The sequence below is a fragment of the Chlorella variabilis genome (genome assembly GCF_000147415.1).
Source record: "Chlorella variabilis unplaced genomic scaffold CHLNCscaffold_1, whole genome shotgun sequence".
In the NCBI taxonomy this organism is placed as follows: Eukaryota; Viridiplantae; Chlorophyta; class Trebouxiophyceae; order Chlorellales; family Chlorellaceae; genus Chlorella; species Chlorella variabilis.
The window spans coordinates 2,233,847-2,247,950 of NW_005435087.1; the positions used below are offsets into that span (position 1 = coordinate 2,233,847).

General features: G+C 61.7%; 6 protein-coding genes across 6 annotated transcripts in view; 4 read left to right on the plus strand and 2 right to left on the minus strand.

Moving 5' to 3' along the window:
- Positions 1–62: 62 nt before the first annotated feature.
- CHLNCDRAFT_133491 (hypothetical protein) lies at positions 63–1,198 on the plus strand (the record flags this gene model as incomplete). The annotated part of the gene is made up of 5 exons (XM_005851831.1): positions 63–91; positions 187–238; positions 478–572; positions 738–843; positions 989–1,198. The coding sequence occupies 5 exons, from the start codon at positions 63–65 to the stop codon at positions 1,196–1,198; spliced, it is 492 nt and encodes a 163-aa protein (XP_005851893.1).
- Positions 1,199–1,604: 406 nt separating this feature from the next.
- Positions 1,605–3,331, minus strand: CHLNCDRAFT_133492 (hypothetical protein; the record flags this gene model as incomplete). Its single annotated transcript, XM_005852166.1, has 6 exons — positions 1,605–1,799; positions 1,928–2,199; positions 2,379–2,494; positions 2,644–2,826; positions 2,939–3,105; positions 3,254–3,331. The coding sequence occupies 6 exons, from the start codon at positions 3,329–3,331 to the stop codon at positions 1,605–1,607; spliced, it is 1,011 nt and encodes a 336-aa protein (XP_005852228.1).
- Positions 3,332–3,705: 374 nt separating this feature from the next.
- CHLNCDRAFT_56579 (hypothetical protein) lies at positions 3,706–8,278 on the plus strand (the record flags this gene model as incomplete). Its single annotated transcript, XM_005851832.1, has 11 exons — positions 3,706–3,780; positions 3,871–3,938; positions 4,065–4,220; positions 4,377–4,581; positions 4,698–4,826; positions 6,001–6,263; positions 6,417–6,513; positions 6,620–6,856; positions 7,063–7,810; positions 7,895–8,001; positions 8,091–8,278. 11 exons carry the CDS (start codon positions 3,706–3,708, stop codon positions 8,244–8,246), a joined length of 2,241 nt encoding a protein of 746 aa, XP_005851894.1. The 3' UTR covers positions 8,247–8,278.
- A 774-nt stretch (positions 8,279–9,052) lies between these two features.
- On the plus strand, positions 9,053–11,940 carry CHLNCDRAFT_33640 (hypothetical protein). Its single transcript, XM_005851833.1, has 10 exons — positions 9,053–9,325; positions 9,550–9,687; positions 9,828–9,911; positions 10,019–10,351; positions 10,515–10,652; positions 10,780–10,855; positions 11,023–11,153; positions 11,326–11,414; positions 11,516–11,619; positions 11,791–11,940. Exons 1-10 carry the CDS (start codon positions 9,224–9,226, stop codon positions 11,811–11,813), a joined length of 1,218 nt encoding a protein of 405 aa, XP_005851895.1. The 5' UTR covers positions 9,053–9,223; the 3' UTR covers positions 11,814–11,940.
- Positions 11,941–12,022: 82 nt separating this feature from the next.
- Positions 12,023–13,239, minus strand: CHLNCDRAFT_133495 (hypothetical protein; the record flags this gene model as incomplete). Its single annotated transcript, XM_005852167.1, has 5 exons — positions 12,023–12,067; positions 12,177–12,428; positions 12,580–12,726; positions 12,901–12,921; positions 13,234–13,239. 5 exons carry the CDS (start codon positions 13,237–13,239, stop codon positions 12,023–12,025), a joined length of 471 nt encoding a protein of 156 aa, XP_005852229.1.
- A 300-nt stretch (positions 13,240–13,539) lies between these two features.
- The window catches only part of CHLNCDRAFT_133496 (hypothetical protein), a gene marked incomplete at both ends in the record, with an annotated part of 4,498 nt that continues 3,933 nt past the window's right edge, over positions 13,540–14,104 (plus strand). Inside the window, 2 exons of the mRNA XM_005851834.1 lie at positions 13,540–13,769; positions 13,939–14,092. Of these exons, the coding sequence (XP_005851896.1) occupies positions 13,540–13,769; positions 13,939–14,092 (384 nt within the window). The remainder of the gene's footprint in view (positions 13,770–13,938; positions 14,093–14,104) is intronic.

The window sequence follows — 14,104 nt, forward strand, 5'->3', positions numbered from 1 at the left end:
CACGAAGTTTTGGCGGATGGCCCTTTGTCTCGCGGAACCCGAGCCCAAGCTACAGCATCAGCATGACCGCAGAGGCGCAGCACCCAGCAAGGTAGCTGCACAGACTCTGCACGGGCGCTCTGATCGGCCCCTCTGGGGCGCCTCCAGCGCTGCCACCCGCCCTCCTGCAACCCCTCTGCACCGCAGGCTGCTCATCAGCTCCTCCCGGAAGCCCATCTCCTATGTTCCGGCGGCAAAGGTGGGCGGGGCGGCGGCGGGTCCTGGGCGGGCAGGCAGGACGTCTGCTTCGCGGCATCTGCTGCCGATATTGCTTCTGCTACAGCCGTTTATTGCGGCATCGCTCAGCACAGCCAGCTGCTGCTAGGGAACAGACCCACGGCATGGAAGAGTTGTGAGCCTCGTATGGCAGTGCACCACGGTTCGGGCCACCCATGCCGTCACCGGCATCCCTGCCGCCGCCCTTCCTCACACCTGCAGCGCCTCCTCCAGGAGCATGGCGAGGTGCACTTGTCGGCTCTAGGCATTGCATGCAGCAGCATGGTAACGGTGGCGGAGATACTGAAGAGCCGCAGGTGAGCTGCAGACGGGCAGGCACCAGCCTGGGAGGCTGTGCTGGGGAACCGCTGTTGGCTTGTGGGTGTGCAGGACCACTCAAGGCTGTGATGCCAGTATCCACTGCTTTGCATGAAGCCATGCTGGTGTCATGTTGCTGAGGTGCCATCCACTCATCCACGCAGCCTGGCGACCGAGAAGCGTGTAGGCACGATGCTGGAGCTGCTAGAGGATGAGCCACGTCCACGGCAAAAGCCCAAGATGGAGGTGCTGCTGGTCAAGTCGGCCGAGGTGCGGTTAGGTAGCAACGTGCAGTGAGAGCCGCACACCTACAGGCACCAGGGTGCGGCTGCCTGGCCTCCCCTGGGTCAGCAGCACGATGGTCTCTCCTCATCTCCCCCGCCTCCTCAACCTTTTTGTTTCTGCCCGCTCACAGTTCGACTCCATCATCGCAGCTGAGAAGGAAGCTGCTGCCGCCGAAGCCGTGGAAAAGGCAGCAGCCGCTGCAGAGAAAGAGGCGGCCAAGGAGGTCGAGGCAGGCAAGGAGGTCGAGGCCAAGACGGCAGGCGAGGCTGCCACGGTTGGGGAGGTAGACGATGCAACAGCGGATGGAGCCGAGGACGCAGTGGCAGAGCCCGTTGTCTAAGCTTGGGACTGCAAATAGACTGCCAGTGACTGTTCGCCCGCCATGATGCGCCATGCACTTGCATGCCAGTCCGGCAGGCGGAGCGGACACTTGTGGGCACTTTTACGCTGGCCTCATGCTTACGCTTCTGTGCTTACGGTAACTGCCAGTTCCCCCTGTACCTGCTATGCCCCTTGCAGTTTCCACTTTGCCCCTGCTCGTCCCTTCCCTGTATGTGTCTCCTGCCCTGCCCCTTTCCCCCCCAACCCTCGCGTACCTCTGCATGCATGCCAAATTTTGAGCAACATTAACAGAGAAAACATTGTTGTCAACGAATGAAACTGTAAGCAGAAGTAAACGGAACGTGTTAGAGGACAAACATGATACATAAGCACGTCACGGTGGCAAAGTACGTGCCGCAGGAGGGTCAGTCTTTCTTGGCATCGCCGCCACCATCATCCGCTGCATTGTTCTCTGCTGCCGCGGCAGCCTCCACCTCCTCCGTCAGCTCGTTGATATAGGAGTCCAAATCTAAATCTTCCTCCTCACCATCCACTGCCACGTCGTACCCACTCCCCTCCTCCCCCTCCTGGCTGCCCGGCTGCGAAGTGTTAATGGCAACCTGCGCTTGCGCATAGCAGGCATAATCAGCAACAGGGAGCCTGACCAGCACAGGATGTGCTGGTGTGTGTGTGTGTGTGGGGGGGGTGCTTTTAGGCCGGCACAGCTATCCATGGCAATGCACCGCACCTGCAAGTACGCCTCCAAGTCTGGATCCTCCTCGAGCATGCCGCTGGCAGGAGCCGGCTTGGCTGCCGCCGCACTAGCGCTCGCTGCCTTGCCTGCAGCACCTGCGCCTAGCACTGGCTGCATAGCGCCGCTCGAGCTGGTGCCGGTACTAAAAGAGGTTAGCTCCAGGCCAGCAGGGCGCGCCGCTGACGTAGCACTCTGCAGCTGACTGCCCAGCCGCATCAGCTGGTTTCCCAGCCCCGACAATGAGAAGGGATCGTCCTGCGGCTGATCTGCAGCTAGCGAGCGGGCAGGACGCATTTCGGAGACACAAACTTAGAGTTTGGTTCGCAAGCCAGGGGCAGGCAACAATGTGTGTGTGCCACACGCATGCTCGGCTTGAAGGTGCAGCTGCCTGAGCGGCTCCAGGTAAGCAGCTGCTGTGGTGCCCTGACTAAAGCAGGTCCCTCACCTGTTGGTTCAAAACTGGGCAGCACATCAGTGGCAGTCCAGCTGAACGCCTTTTCAGGCAAATACTTGCGTGCCAGCGTGAAGTAGACGTGCCAAAAGTGCTCATCCGTCATGTACCTGCGGGGATAGGCGGGCACAGCAGGGACAGGCAAGCACAGTGAGCTCCCCTACCGAGGTGCCATGCACTGCTTGCAGTTGGAAGGGCCACTGCATCGTTTTCTGCTGGAGCAGGCGGCAGCAGAGGAGGACAGGGCTGCATAACTCACTTTGGACACAGCACAAAGCGCAGTTCGTTGACCTCCTTGAGCGCCAGCACCACCAGCGTGGCATGCCGCACTTGCCATGCATTCAGTTCGAATGCGCCGCTGCTGCTGGCGACATCGGGGCCGCCTGTCGCGCTGCCTTCTGATGCGGGGAGCAGGTGCTCAGCGGGGAAGTCACGGAAGGTGCTGCAATGCGGGATGCAGCGGGCAGCGGTTGATGAACTGCAGTGGGCAGTAATGCGCCACCGGCTGCACAAAAGCCTGCTTGCACGGCGCAAGCTGCTGGCACCTGCCTCACCTGTAGTTAATTGTACGCACAAATTCGGCAAAGTCGGGCGTGATGCCAAACGCGTCGAGCTCTGCAGGCGATGGTGGCACCTGTTTGGGCGGCCCTGCCCCCACCTTGTCGTGCAAGTTGAGATTCAGCTTCTTGCTGGCCTCCTCCGCGCTGGCCTCCACCACCTCCTGCAGGAGCAAACGGCGGAGGGGGTGGGCCCAACGACAGGCAGAGGCGACGAGCGGGTGACGGGCGGCGGGCGGAGCGGGGCTGCAGCCCAAGGGTGTGCAGCTGGGAGCCCGACGCGCCCTGAGTTGCTGCGGGTTGCCCACGCACCAAGCCCTTCTTCCCTAGGTCCTTTGCCGCAGTGGCGGCCTTCTCGGCGGCGGCCTGGACATTCTTCCAAAAGTCCATCAGGTGGTCTGAGCTATTTCTGATCGTGCAAGCAGCAGCTTGCTGCAGTGGCTAGTGACGCAAGCGGGAGAGGCAGGTGATCGCCGGCGAGAGGCCGGGGGTTCAGAGTGCAGAGCGGCCCCACAGTGCTTCTGCTGTGGCTCAATGTTAATCATTCAAGCGGGGCTGAAGGTGAACACGCCTCATTGGGCCTGCTGCCCCTGCTGCGTTGTTTGTGCATTTCAGGCAAGCTGCGCCGGTTTTGGATCGATCGTTCGTCAGCTCATTCAACACACCTGCAGGTTCAACACACCCGGCTGGCCTGCGCGCCTTGCCCACCTGCACCTGACCGCACCTGACCGTGACTGTGCTTCGCTGGGCAGCCCTCCGGCACCATGTTTGGCAAGCAGGCGTACGAATTGCTGCAAGAGGTGGCGCAGTGCCCCGCAGACAACCTGCCGGCGTTTAATGTGAGCTGTTCGAAGCGCCGCCGAGCGCCTGCGCCGTCGTTCTCTGGCCCTTGCAGCGAGTTGCCCATCCTGTTGCAACTGCTCACGCAGGAGGAGGGTTTCCGTAGCATAGTAGACGAAGTGCACCTGCAGCACGAGCGTCTAACTAGCGTGTACAAGTGAGGCGGCACTGCGCAGCGCTGCAAGTGACCATGCAGGCGCTGTTTGTGCCATTGTTGTGGTGCTTGTGCAAGAAACGCGATACCTTGTTGCTGCTGCATCGCCCCTCCTGCCCTGCCTTGCAGCGAGTCGCGGGATCGGCAGCGGCAGCGGCAGCTGGAGGCAGGACTCGATCCGGAACAGGGGCCCGCTGGCTGGCGAGGCACGGAGGCGGAGGCCTCTGAGCTCATGGTGTACCACAGCGGCATTCTACGCAACAAGCGGCTAATGTTCACCTACGTGTAAGCCAAGACGGGCGGGCGGGGCAGCACAGAGAGCACATGTGATTGTGCGGCCAAAGTCATCAGGGGGCATGCAAGTGTTTGCATGCAACATCAGCTTGCGACACTGAGCGTGCCCTGCCCTGCCTTGAACCCCTGCCTGCTTGCGCGCGGCAGCAAGGAGCGCGTGGACCGCATCCAGGAGCTGCGCTGGACGCACCGCACGCTGCCGGAGCACGTGAAGGCCAACTTGAGCCCGCTGGAGCTGCAGTACTTCCGGTCATACGACAAGCTGCTCAACAAGTACTGCCGCACCGGTGGTGGCGGCGTGGGGCTGGACCTGACCGCCGACCCGACCCCGCCTGAGGACCCATATGTCCAGGTGCGGATGCACCGGTGTAGGGTGGACAGGCGTTGGGCGACGTTGTGTGGGAGATGGGGACGAGCGTGGCGAGACTGGGCAGGCTATCCGTGATGTCTACTTCCCTGCTGCTGCAGGTGCGCGTGCTGCGCGACTACAGTGATGTGGTTTTCAGCAGCGGCAAAGTCAGCTTGCAGCGCGGCAAGAGCCACTGGCTGCCCAGGGACGAGGTGCACCCGCTCATCATGGATGGCGTGTTGGAGCTTGTAGGCGGCGCCGGCAACAGCTAGCGCTGGCAGGTACGCCTACGCGGGTGGCAGTTTCCACACAGTTTCACACATTTAATGTCCTATGTCCTTTCTTCCTCCTCCTTCCTTTTCTACCACTTCTATGCTGCCCTGCTATTCTTACTTTCGGTCATCAGTTGCCTCCTGCTTGCCTGAGATATTGATTGATGATCTTAGATGTAAAGTTGGCGGTACCAGTGCAGCTTGCCGTTCTTTAGCATGAGCCATGGCAGTTGAGAGCCAATTTGTCAAGGCAACAGTAGCACAACTGCACCTGGGATACTGCTGGCTGTTACCCACTTTGTTTGTCTTTACGACCTGCCCTCCGGACTCCCGGGGCATTTTCTGTGCTGGAGGATCAGCAAAGTGACCAAAACCAGGCTTTTGCCAGAAGGGATCCTAGCTGATCAATCCCAGCTGATCATTGGTCCAAAATACATGTAGCTTGATGTAGGGTCCCTACAGAGCGCGGCATGCCATGCACGCTGAGCACGCTGCGCCTGCTGCAACAACCAACAACCCCCATTTGCTTGCATTATTCATTTGCTTTTCCGGAAAGCCTTTCCCTCTCTTCTTCCGCTATAGAACCATACCCTACCTGACTGCTTCTGCCCCCCGGCGGGACAGTGAACCGCTTACATTTGCCACTGGCCCTTCGTGTTCGTCGGAACTTACACAGAGCCCAGGCAGGGTGGACGTGAACGGACGAAGCCGCTTGTGCATTCAAGCTGCGCCCACAACAGCTGAACGCCCTCGAGCCGCTCGGGATCAAAACTCAGCGTGATCAAGCCCGGTCGTGCCCGGGCCTGGGGGCTGAGCGGAACAGGCGCCACCGCTGGCTGCCGCCGCCGCCCCCATGCCGGGCGTGCAGTGCGTCATCTGCCTCTCCTCAGACACAAGCGCTGAAGAATGGTGTGTGTTGCGGGAGTGTGGCCACGTTTTTCATACGCACTGCCTTGTGCAGTCACTGGAGCACAACAGAAGGTGCCCGCAATGCAGAGTGAGTACGGTGGTGCACAGCTCGGACCAATATAGCTTCCTCCTCCTCATCCGCTGCTTCACATGCACTCCCCGCTTGCAGCAGAGGGCCAGGCTAGCGTAATAGCTCACTTGGCCCCTCTGCTACCCTGACCTACCCCGCCGCCCTGTGCAGGTTGAGTACAGCCGCAGGAAGTTTGGCATCCACAACCCACCCTACCTTCGCGTGTTCTTCGAGTTCAGCGACGAGCCAGCCTCGCAGCCACTGCCGACTGGAGACGCCAACGGCAGCGGCGGCGTTGACCTACAGCAGGTAGCCTTCCTGCAGGGCCAGCTGCGTGACAAGGACCGCCGCATCCAGACGCTCAGCACGCAGCTGGCAGAGGTGCAAGATCAGTCGGAGCAGCTGGAGCAACAGCTGACGCTGGCGCGTGCGGGGTGGGTGCCGGTGCTTTGCAGCTGCGCTAGGAAATGGCGGGAGGTTGTGAGAGGGTGTCTGCCTTGCTGCGTCGTGGCGCGGGTTACACATGTTTGGCTATGCCCAGCCACTTAACCGAGCCTTCTGCCACCGGCGCTTCGTACCTATTGCAGGGTACGGGAGAAGGAGATGCGGCTGCAGGAGAAGATTCAAGAGCTGGCCCGTGAGCACAAGCAGGTCAAGGGATTAGCCAACCAGGTGGCCAACTTGGTAAGTGAGAAGGCTTGCCTGGGTAATGGTGTCAGAACAGCGCAGGGTTCCAGGGCAAACATGACTGCGTGTCACCATACCCACTGACCATACCTTATGCCTGCAGACTGCACAGCTCAAGGGCGAGGCTGCGCGTGCCTCACTGCTGGCGCTAGCGTCGGACCACACCCTGGCAGGTGGGGCATTGGCGGCCGAGGTGGAGAAGCTGGTGCAGCTAGGACTCAAAGCACCGAATGACTTTTGGGAGAAGCTAGTGAGTGAGCGCTCTCAGGTCATCATCACTAACAGCAACAAGCATGCACGTGAGAAGGCGGCACTGGAGCGGCGGCAGCAGCAGCTACAGGTTGGTGCCGTGCTAAAGTCGCGGGTGGGATGCAGTGATGCCACCGCAGGCAGCCGATGACAGCTGCTGGCCAAAGACCCTGCCATTCTCACCAGCGCGCAGACATGATGGTCCTGTTGATGTTTTGCATTTGCTAGATGTCATATGGCGCTGTCCTGCACTCCTCATTTTCATTCTCCCGCCTCCACCCCGGCTCCACCCCGTAGGTGGAGTTGGCCAAGCTTCAAGAGCATGTGGCGACTCTGAAGCGACGCCTCGTGGCAGCTCGGGAGCAGCAGCCAGGTGGAGTGGCGGCGGTCGAGGCCGAGCTTTGCCGGGAGTCGCGGCCACGCGGCAGTGCTGCCGGACCTGCCGGCGCCAGCCGGCATGCCAGCCGGCGCTTTGGTGCCACCGCCGCCAGCTTGGCAGGGTCCACAGCGGCAGCAGCAGCAGTGCATGAGGAGGACCCACTGGTCCACAGCTACGACTTGCTCAATATGCGGCAGGTAGATATAGCTGCTGCCACCGCAAGCCGGCGGCGCCCCTTGCAGCAGCACCAGCAGGAGCAGCTTCAAGAAGCACCTGCGCAACGACCATCATCTGTTCGGCCTGTGCGCAGCTCAGCGGTGGCACCAACAGCGGATGGCGGTGGCGCAGAGGACGAAGATGAGCTGTTGGTGCTCGATGGGTCAGAGGAGCAGATGGAGGCGGAGGCGGGCGGCTGCTACAGCGAGATTGAGTCTGATGTGGAGGAAGAGCAACGGCAGCAGCAGGCAGTGGCAACAGCACCGGCTTTGCAGCAGCGGCGGCAGCAGCAGCATTCACTGGCCGCGGCAGGCACCGTGTTGGGCAAGCGGCAGGCAGATGCTGCTGTGCTGCAGGTTCGGCCCCGGATGCTGGCCCCCGGCAGCAGCTCCGCCCTCGGCAGCCAGGCCGGCACGCCTGATGAGAACTACAGCAGTGGTGGCAGCCATGGTGCGCCGCTGATGGCGGCGGCAGGGCCAGGTCGTATGGCACTGCTGCATGCGCCCGGGAAAAGCTTCATTCGCAATGCTGCAGCAGCCAGCGTGGGCATCGACCGCGGCAAGTACATCAGCAGTGGGCCGGATGGCAAAGGTGGCGTGGCCACTGCCTACCAGGGCGGCCCCGGCGGCGCGCCCATGCGGGTGAGTGGCAGTTGGAGCTGCGGGCTGCTGCGGGCACAAGCGAGTGGAAGATGTTGAGGCCTGTTTCTCCCGCCATGTGCGTACTGCAGCTGTCCCAGCAGCAGATCGATGTGCGGGCCCTGCAGCAGGCTGGCAGCAGCAAGAAGGCACGCTCCGGCGTCGGCGGCACCGGCAACAGCGACTCGGCACTGCGCCGCAACAGTGCAATGCCAATCACCAGCTTCTTTAGCAAGGCGCAGCATTGAGGGGGGGTGTCACCTGTAAGAAGAAAAAAGTAGAAGAAGACTTGATCATGATGGGTTTGAATCAGAGGCCTATTGGCCTCCCCCGGGGCCTGTCGGCTGCTGCTGCTCCGCAACCACCCTCAGCCGCCGTGACTGCCCTTGCCGCCGCCACTGCCCTTGCCGCATCCTCCCCACCCCACCTTTGAAAGGTTCTGCAGGTTGACGCGGGCTGGTCACCCGTACAGCCGAGGCGGTACACCCAACTCCCAAGTCCGACTGCGATCAGGTATGTCTTCTTCTTCTTCTCTTCTCTGGCGGCGTGCTTGGGTGGGCAGCTCAGTACTGTAGCGGCAGAATGGATGCGCAGCTTGCGGCGGAGATGGAGGGTCTGAAGACAGGCAGCACCAGCGAGTCGCTGGTGCGTAGCTTGGATCGCCTGAAAAGGCTGGTTTGCCACGCAGCTTCCGATGCAAGCGGGTGCTTCTGCCTTGATGCCGCTGTAGGAGGCGGAGCGTGAGGCTCGCAAGGCTGCCAAGGCGGCTGAGAAGGCAGCAAAAGAGGCCGCCAAGGCCGCCAGGGTAGGGTTGCTGCCGCCGACAATGCCATGCATCACCGCTCTTCGCCGCCGCTGCTGCGCTTGAAGATGTTGAGGTGCGGGCGCCAGCAATCAGCCTCCCCCATCGCTGCCGCCGCCTGCCGCCGCACCGCAGGCTGCACAGCGCGGCCAGAAGCAGGGTGCCGCCACGCTGCCAGACGCCGACGACCCGCTGGCAGCGCACTATGGCGACACGGAGCTGGTGCAGAGCCAGGGGCAGAGTGCACGCGTGTGGACCGATGTGGCAGAGCTGACGCCAGAAAGAGCGGGACAGGCGGTGCTGGTGCGGGCGCGTGTGCACACTGTACGCGGCAAGGGCAAAAGCGCCTTCCTGGTGCTGCGTCAGGCCACCGCCACCGTTCAGGCAGCACTGTTTGTGGATGACGTGAACGTGAGTAAGGGCATGGTAAAGTATGCCTCCGCCATCCCCCGCGAGTCCATCGTGGATGTGGAGGCCACGCTGGTACTGCCACAGGCGCTCATCGAGGCCTGCTCGCAGTCGCAGGTGCGGGGTGCGGAAGTGTGGAGTTGCCCCGCTAGCTGCTGGGCATGGGGCATGAGAATCATTCGTTGTGAGCTGTTGGATGCAGCAATGAGCTGTTGCAGGCAGAACTGCGAGACTGTGCATCAGAGCCGACTGTGGGGGCTGGTACCTGCCCTGAACTGGCTGTCTGCTTGCTGCTCAGCCCTGCATGCCTGCTTGCCTACCCACCCACTTGGATGGTGCAGGTCGAGCTGCAAGTGACGGCCATTCATGTGGTCAGCCGCTCCGCACCGCTGCCATTCGAGGTGACAGATGCAGCACGCAGTGCCGAGGCAGTACGCAAGGCGGCTGAGGCGGGCAAAGTGCTGGTCACAGTGGGGCAGGTGCGGCTGTGTGCTGGTTGCTGGCGTTTGAGGTATGCCGCGCTCTGCATGCTGATCGCCAACCAGCTGGCGACCATGCCTCCTCCACCTCCCCTGTCACCTCTCTCTCCCCTGTCACCCCTGCAACCTCTTTTGTGCAGGATGTGCGGCTGGATAACCGTTACGTAGACCTACGCACTCCTGCCAACCAAGCCATCTTCCGAGTGCAGTCAGCAGTATGCCATGTGAGCTTGGAGGCGGGCGCCGTAGGAGCGCTCCTGCTGCATCCTGCTGTTGTGGTTGGCCCTGAGCCCCGATCTGGGTCCTGGCTATTGGCCCCTTGCCCCTGCAGCTGTTCCGGGAGAGCCTGCAGGGACAGGGCTTCATCGAGATCCACACACCCAAGCTGTTGTCGGGCGCCAGCGAGGGCGGCGCCGCTGTCTTCCACTTTGATTACATGGGGCGCCCGGGCTGCCTGGCACAGTCGCCTCAGTTCTACAAGCAGATGGCCATCTGCTCTGACCTGGCTCGCGTGTTTGAGATTGGCCCCGTCTTCCGTGCCGAGAACTCCTACACTCACCGCCACCTGTGCGAATTCACGGGGCTGGACATGGAGATGGCCATCCATGAGAGCTACCATGAGGTGCTGGACGTGTTGGACGCGCTCTTTGTGCACATGTTCAAGGTGTGTGTGGAGCGTGGGGGCTGTCGGGAGCACCTCGCAGTCCGCCGTTGCTGCTGCACAGCGCAAAGGTATGTACAGAAAGTGCCATAGCACAGGGCTGCACCAGGTGGCAAAAGCTTGGGCTAACATGTCAGTTGCTTGCCGTCGCCAATTGCTGCCACAGGGCTTGAACGAGCAGTATGCACGCGAGCTGGAGGTGATTGGAGAGCAGTATCCCTTTGAGCCCCTGAAGTTCCTGCCCAAGACGCTGCGTCTCACCTTTGCAGAGGGCATCCAGATGCTGCAGGAGGCGGGTTACGACGTGAGTGGCTGCGCCGGCAGCAAGCAGATAGCAGTGACAAGACCAGTGGCACCTGGTCTACTCCCGCACGTTGCTCACTGTAAGTAGCCACTTGCCTTGCTGACTGTGGTCCCTTGGCCGCATGCAGGTGGACCCGTTTGGCGACCTCAACACCGAGCTGGAGCGTGCCCTGGGCAAGCTGGTTAAGGACAAGTACAACACGGGTGGGTGACAAGTTGGTGTGGCATGCGCGCATGGTGTGGCAAGTTGGTCAAGCCAGCCTCGCAGGCGTGAAACATGCTGTTGGCGTGCTACACTGGCCGGGGTCCGCTGGCACCAGGGCTGTTGCCTGCTCGCTGAACTGGGCGCTCGCTACATTACTTCCCTGCAGAGTTTTACATGCTGCACCGCTACCCGCTGGCCATCCGTCCCTTCTACACCATGCCCTGCAAGGACGACAACCGCTACTCCTGCTCCTTTGTTATCTTTATCCGCGGCGAGGAGATCATCTCGGGGGCGCAGGTGAGAGGGTGCTTCGACAGTGGTATTCTTTACAGGCACTCCTGGCAGAAGATTAACGGTGGTTCCAGCAAGCTGGCATGGTGTGCCAGGTTTGCCTTAGTAGGTGCACGTCATGCTGCCGTTCATGCTTTCCTACGTCCTGGCCCCTCGCCTCTGCCACCGGTGTCTGCAGCGCGTGCACGACCCGGTGCTGCTGACGCAGCGGGCAGTGGAGCTGGGCCTGCCGGTGGATACCATCCAGTCGTACATCGACTCTTTCAAGTGGGTTGTGAGGGCCTGCCACAGTCGGGCCAGCTGTCGGCTGCACCGCGTCCCACACTCGCGTAGCCAGATTTCCTGTCCGCCTCGCCATCATGGTGTAGGTACGGTGTGCCACCGCACGGCGGCGCGGGCGTGGGCATGGAGCGCGTGGTCATGCTGTTCTGCGGGCTGGACAACATTCGTAAGACCTCCATGTTCCCCCGCGGTGAGCAGGATTTTCCCGGGGAATATGCATGTCACAGTGCAAATTTGTTCGGGAGAACAGACACGAGCAGTTGTTTGCAGCAGTGCAACAGTGGCTGGGTGCTGGTATCCTATGGATCCTGCCGGTCAATTGCAGCCTGCTTCATGAGCACCGCTGCCGCCATGCACGCAGACCCGAAGCGGTTAACACCCTGAGACTTGGCCACAATCTCCCCACAGCTTCGCCGTTCGGCTCCACTCTCGGCAACCGTGTGCTCGGCAGTCTGCTACATGCGAACAACAATTTTTCACAATGAAATCAACTGTAATCAGGTCTCCGATTCAGATTTGGTATGGCTGTAGTTTTCAAGTGAGGGTAGTGAAGCACAGGCGAGGGTAGTGAAGCACAGGCGCAGCACCTGCAGCTAGAACTGAGCCCAGCACCGGGTGCACATGCCTGCACAGTTGCCCTGCAAGCGGAGAGCAAGCAAGCAGCAACGAGGTGGGCAGCATGAGCTAGGCCAACATTGCCCATCGATGATTGCATGTGCAGTGGGCGAGTGCCCCCCCGCCACGCACCTCACAGTCGATGAGATTCCCCAGCACCCGCGGCTTGCGCTTGATGGTGTTGATTAGCACGTTGCCCTTCAGAAACCACTTGTTGCGAAGTATTCCCACATTCTCCTCCATCACATCCACTCGCAAACCCAGCACCTCGGGAAAGCTGCTAACAAGGCCGCCTAAGTCAGCCGGCTCAGCAATGCCCAGCTGAGAGAGGAAATCCAGCGCCGCGGCTACCTGCTCCTGGCAGGCACACTGCTTCACCCGTTCCTGCAGAGGAGGGGCGGTGGCGACGGCAAGAAGCAGAAGCAGAAGAATGACACATGTGGATGACTTTGGGGGAGATGCGCTGTCAGCGCACGACCCAAAGCAATCGCGACGGCATAAGAGTGGGATGCCGGGCATGTCGTTGCACAGCTACCTGGCGCCAGAAGCCCTGCCCCTTCCACCCAAAGGCTTTGAGCAGCGCCGATTCCGCCGCTGCCGCCTCGAGCCCGCACCGCTGCTGCACGACCTCGCTGCATGCCGCCCACTGCTCTTGCTGCTCCGGCGCCAGCTCAACAGCGGCCTCTGGCACCGCGCGTGCAACTGGTTCCACAGGCAACCTGAGGGCTGCCCTGTTGCCGCTGCCATGCCGCCACAGCTGCAGGCGGCATCGTGCTGCTGCTGGCGGGGCGCGCGGGCAGCCGAGCGGTGGCCAGCCGCCCAACATTGGCCAGCCACCTGTTTGGTGGCAGCAGACCCCAGACAGCAGCGACTGTGCCTGCGGGCAGGAGATGGCAGGGTGAAAGAGTGGGCAGGAGAGGTGAGCAGCCCGCCTCACGAGGCAGCTACTACCCGCAACACCCACCATCGCTACAGCTGAACTGCCCAGTGGTGGCTTCGAAATACACAGATCCCTGCTTCCATTTGGGGTCGAGAGGAGTGTTGCCAGCCTGGTCCATTTCATGGCAAACACGGCGGCGGCGGCCAGGCAATAAATTCAGTCATTATAGCTTCCGCCACTTCGGCACCACTCCAAGCCAGCTCGCGTGGCCTCTGGTGCGCTCGCAGAGGTTGGACGGTCTGCGCGCACATGCATGTCGCAGTGAGCAACATGCAGTGAGCACACAAGGCGAGTCGTACTAGGGCACTCTGCTGGGCAGGCACACGTCCCCGTGAGTGGGCTGCATTGCCAGCACTGCCCCCACTCCTTGCCTCGCTCCTTGCTCCACACACAATTTTCCTCAGCGACACTGAAATGCCCACCCCTGCAGGAGCGCTGCAGAGTCGGCTATTTTGCGAGGGCGCAAGGGCCACCGCCGCCGCTGCTGCCGCCACCACCACCGCCATACAACAACCGGTCGGCGGCGCTTGGCTTCCCACAGCCCAACAAGACGCCATGGAGGACCTCAGCTCGCTGCGCCTCAGCCTGGGCGTGCGCAGCGTGCGCACTTTTGAGGGGCAGGGCGCGCCGCCGCCAGAGGCACCCACGGCTCTCACCCTTGGCCAAGAGATTTACACCAAGTTTGCAGGCAAGACGCAGCCGGAGAGTCGGCAGCTGGTAGCGATCCTCGCAGCGGTGCAGGAGGTGGTCCGGGCGCAAGGACTGGAGGTCACGCCCACCGCCATGTTTGCTGCGCTTATGGCCAGGTGCGCTGTCCAGCTGCCTACCATTGGTGCGCCCCCCATTGTACCTTGTCCCACTGGCATCCTTAACGTGCCGGAAACCATGTCGCCGTCCTCGTTGGACCCCCATCATATGCATGGCGCTGTTGGTCCCGGCCCTACGCTGCTGCAGCCTGGAGAAGCCAGAGACGCTGGCCAGCGGCGAGGTGTTGGCCGCCATGTGCCACCTGCTGTCACTGGTGCTGGGACGCGTGCCCAACCAGATCCTGCGTGCCAAGTTTGCGGCTGGCAGCCAAGTGCTGTGCGGCATCCTGGAGGCCAAGCAGGTGAGGCCAAAT

Bases quoted from the DNA above. Each gene is read 5' to 3' on its own strand.
- CHLNCDRAFT_33640 (XM_005851833.1), top strand. From the start codon at position 9,224: ATGGTAAAGTATGCCTCCGCCATCCCCCGCGAGTCCATCGTGGATGTG. The intron at 10,856-11,022 runs GTGGGTGACAAG...ACTTCCCTGCAG, and splicing joins TAAGGACAAGTACAACACGG to AGTTTTACATGCTGCACCGC. The intron at 11,154-11,325 runs GTGAGAGGGTGC...CGGTGTCTGCAG, and splicing joins AGATCATCTCGGGGGCGCAG to CGCGTGCACGACCCGGTGCT.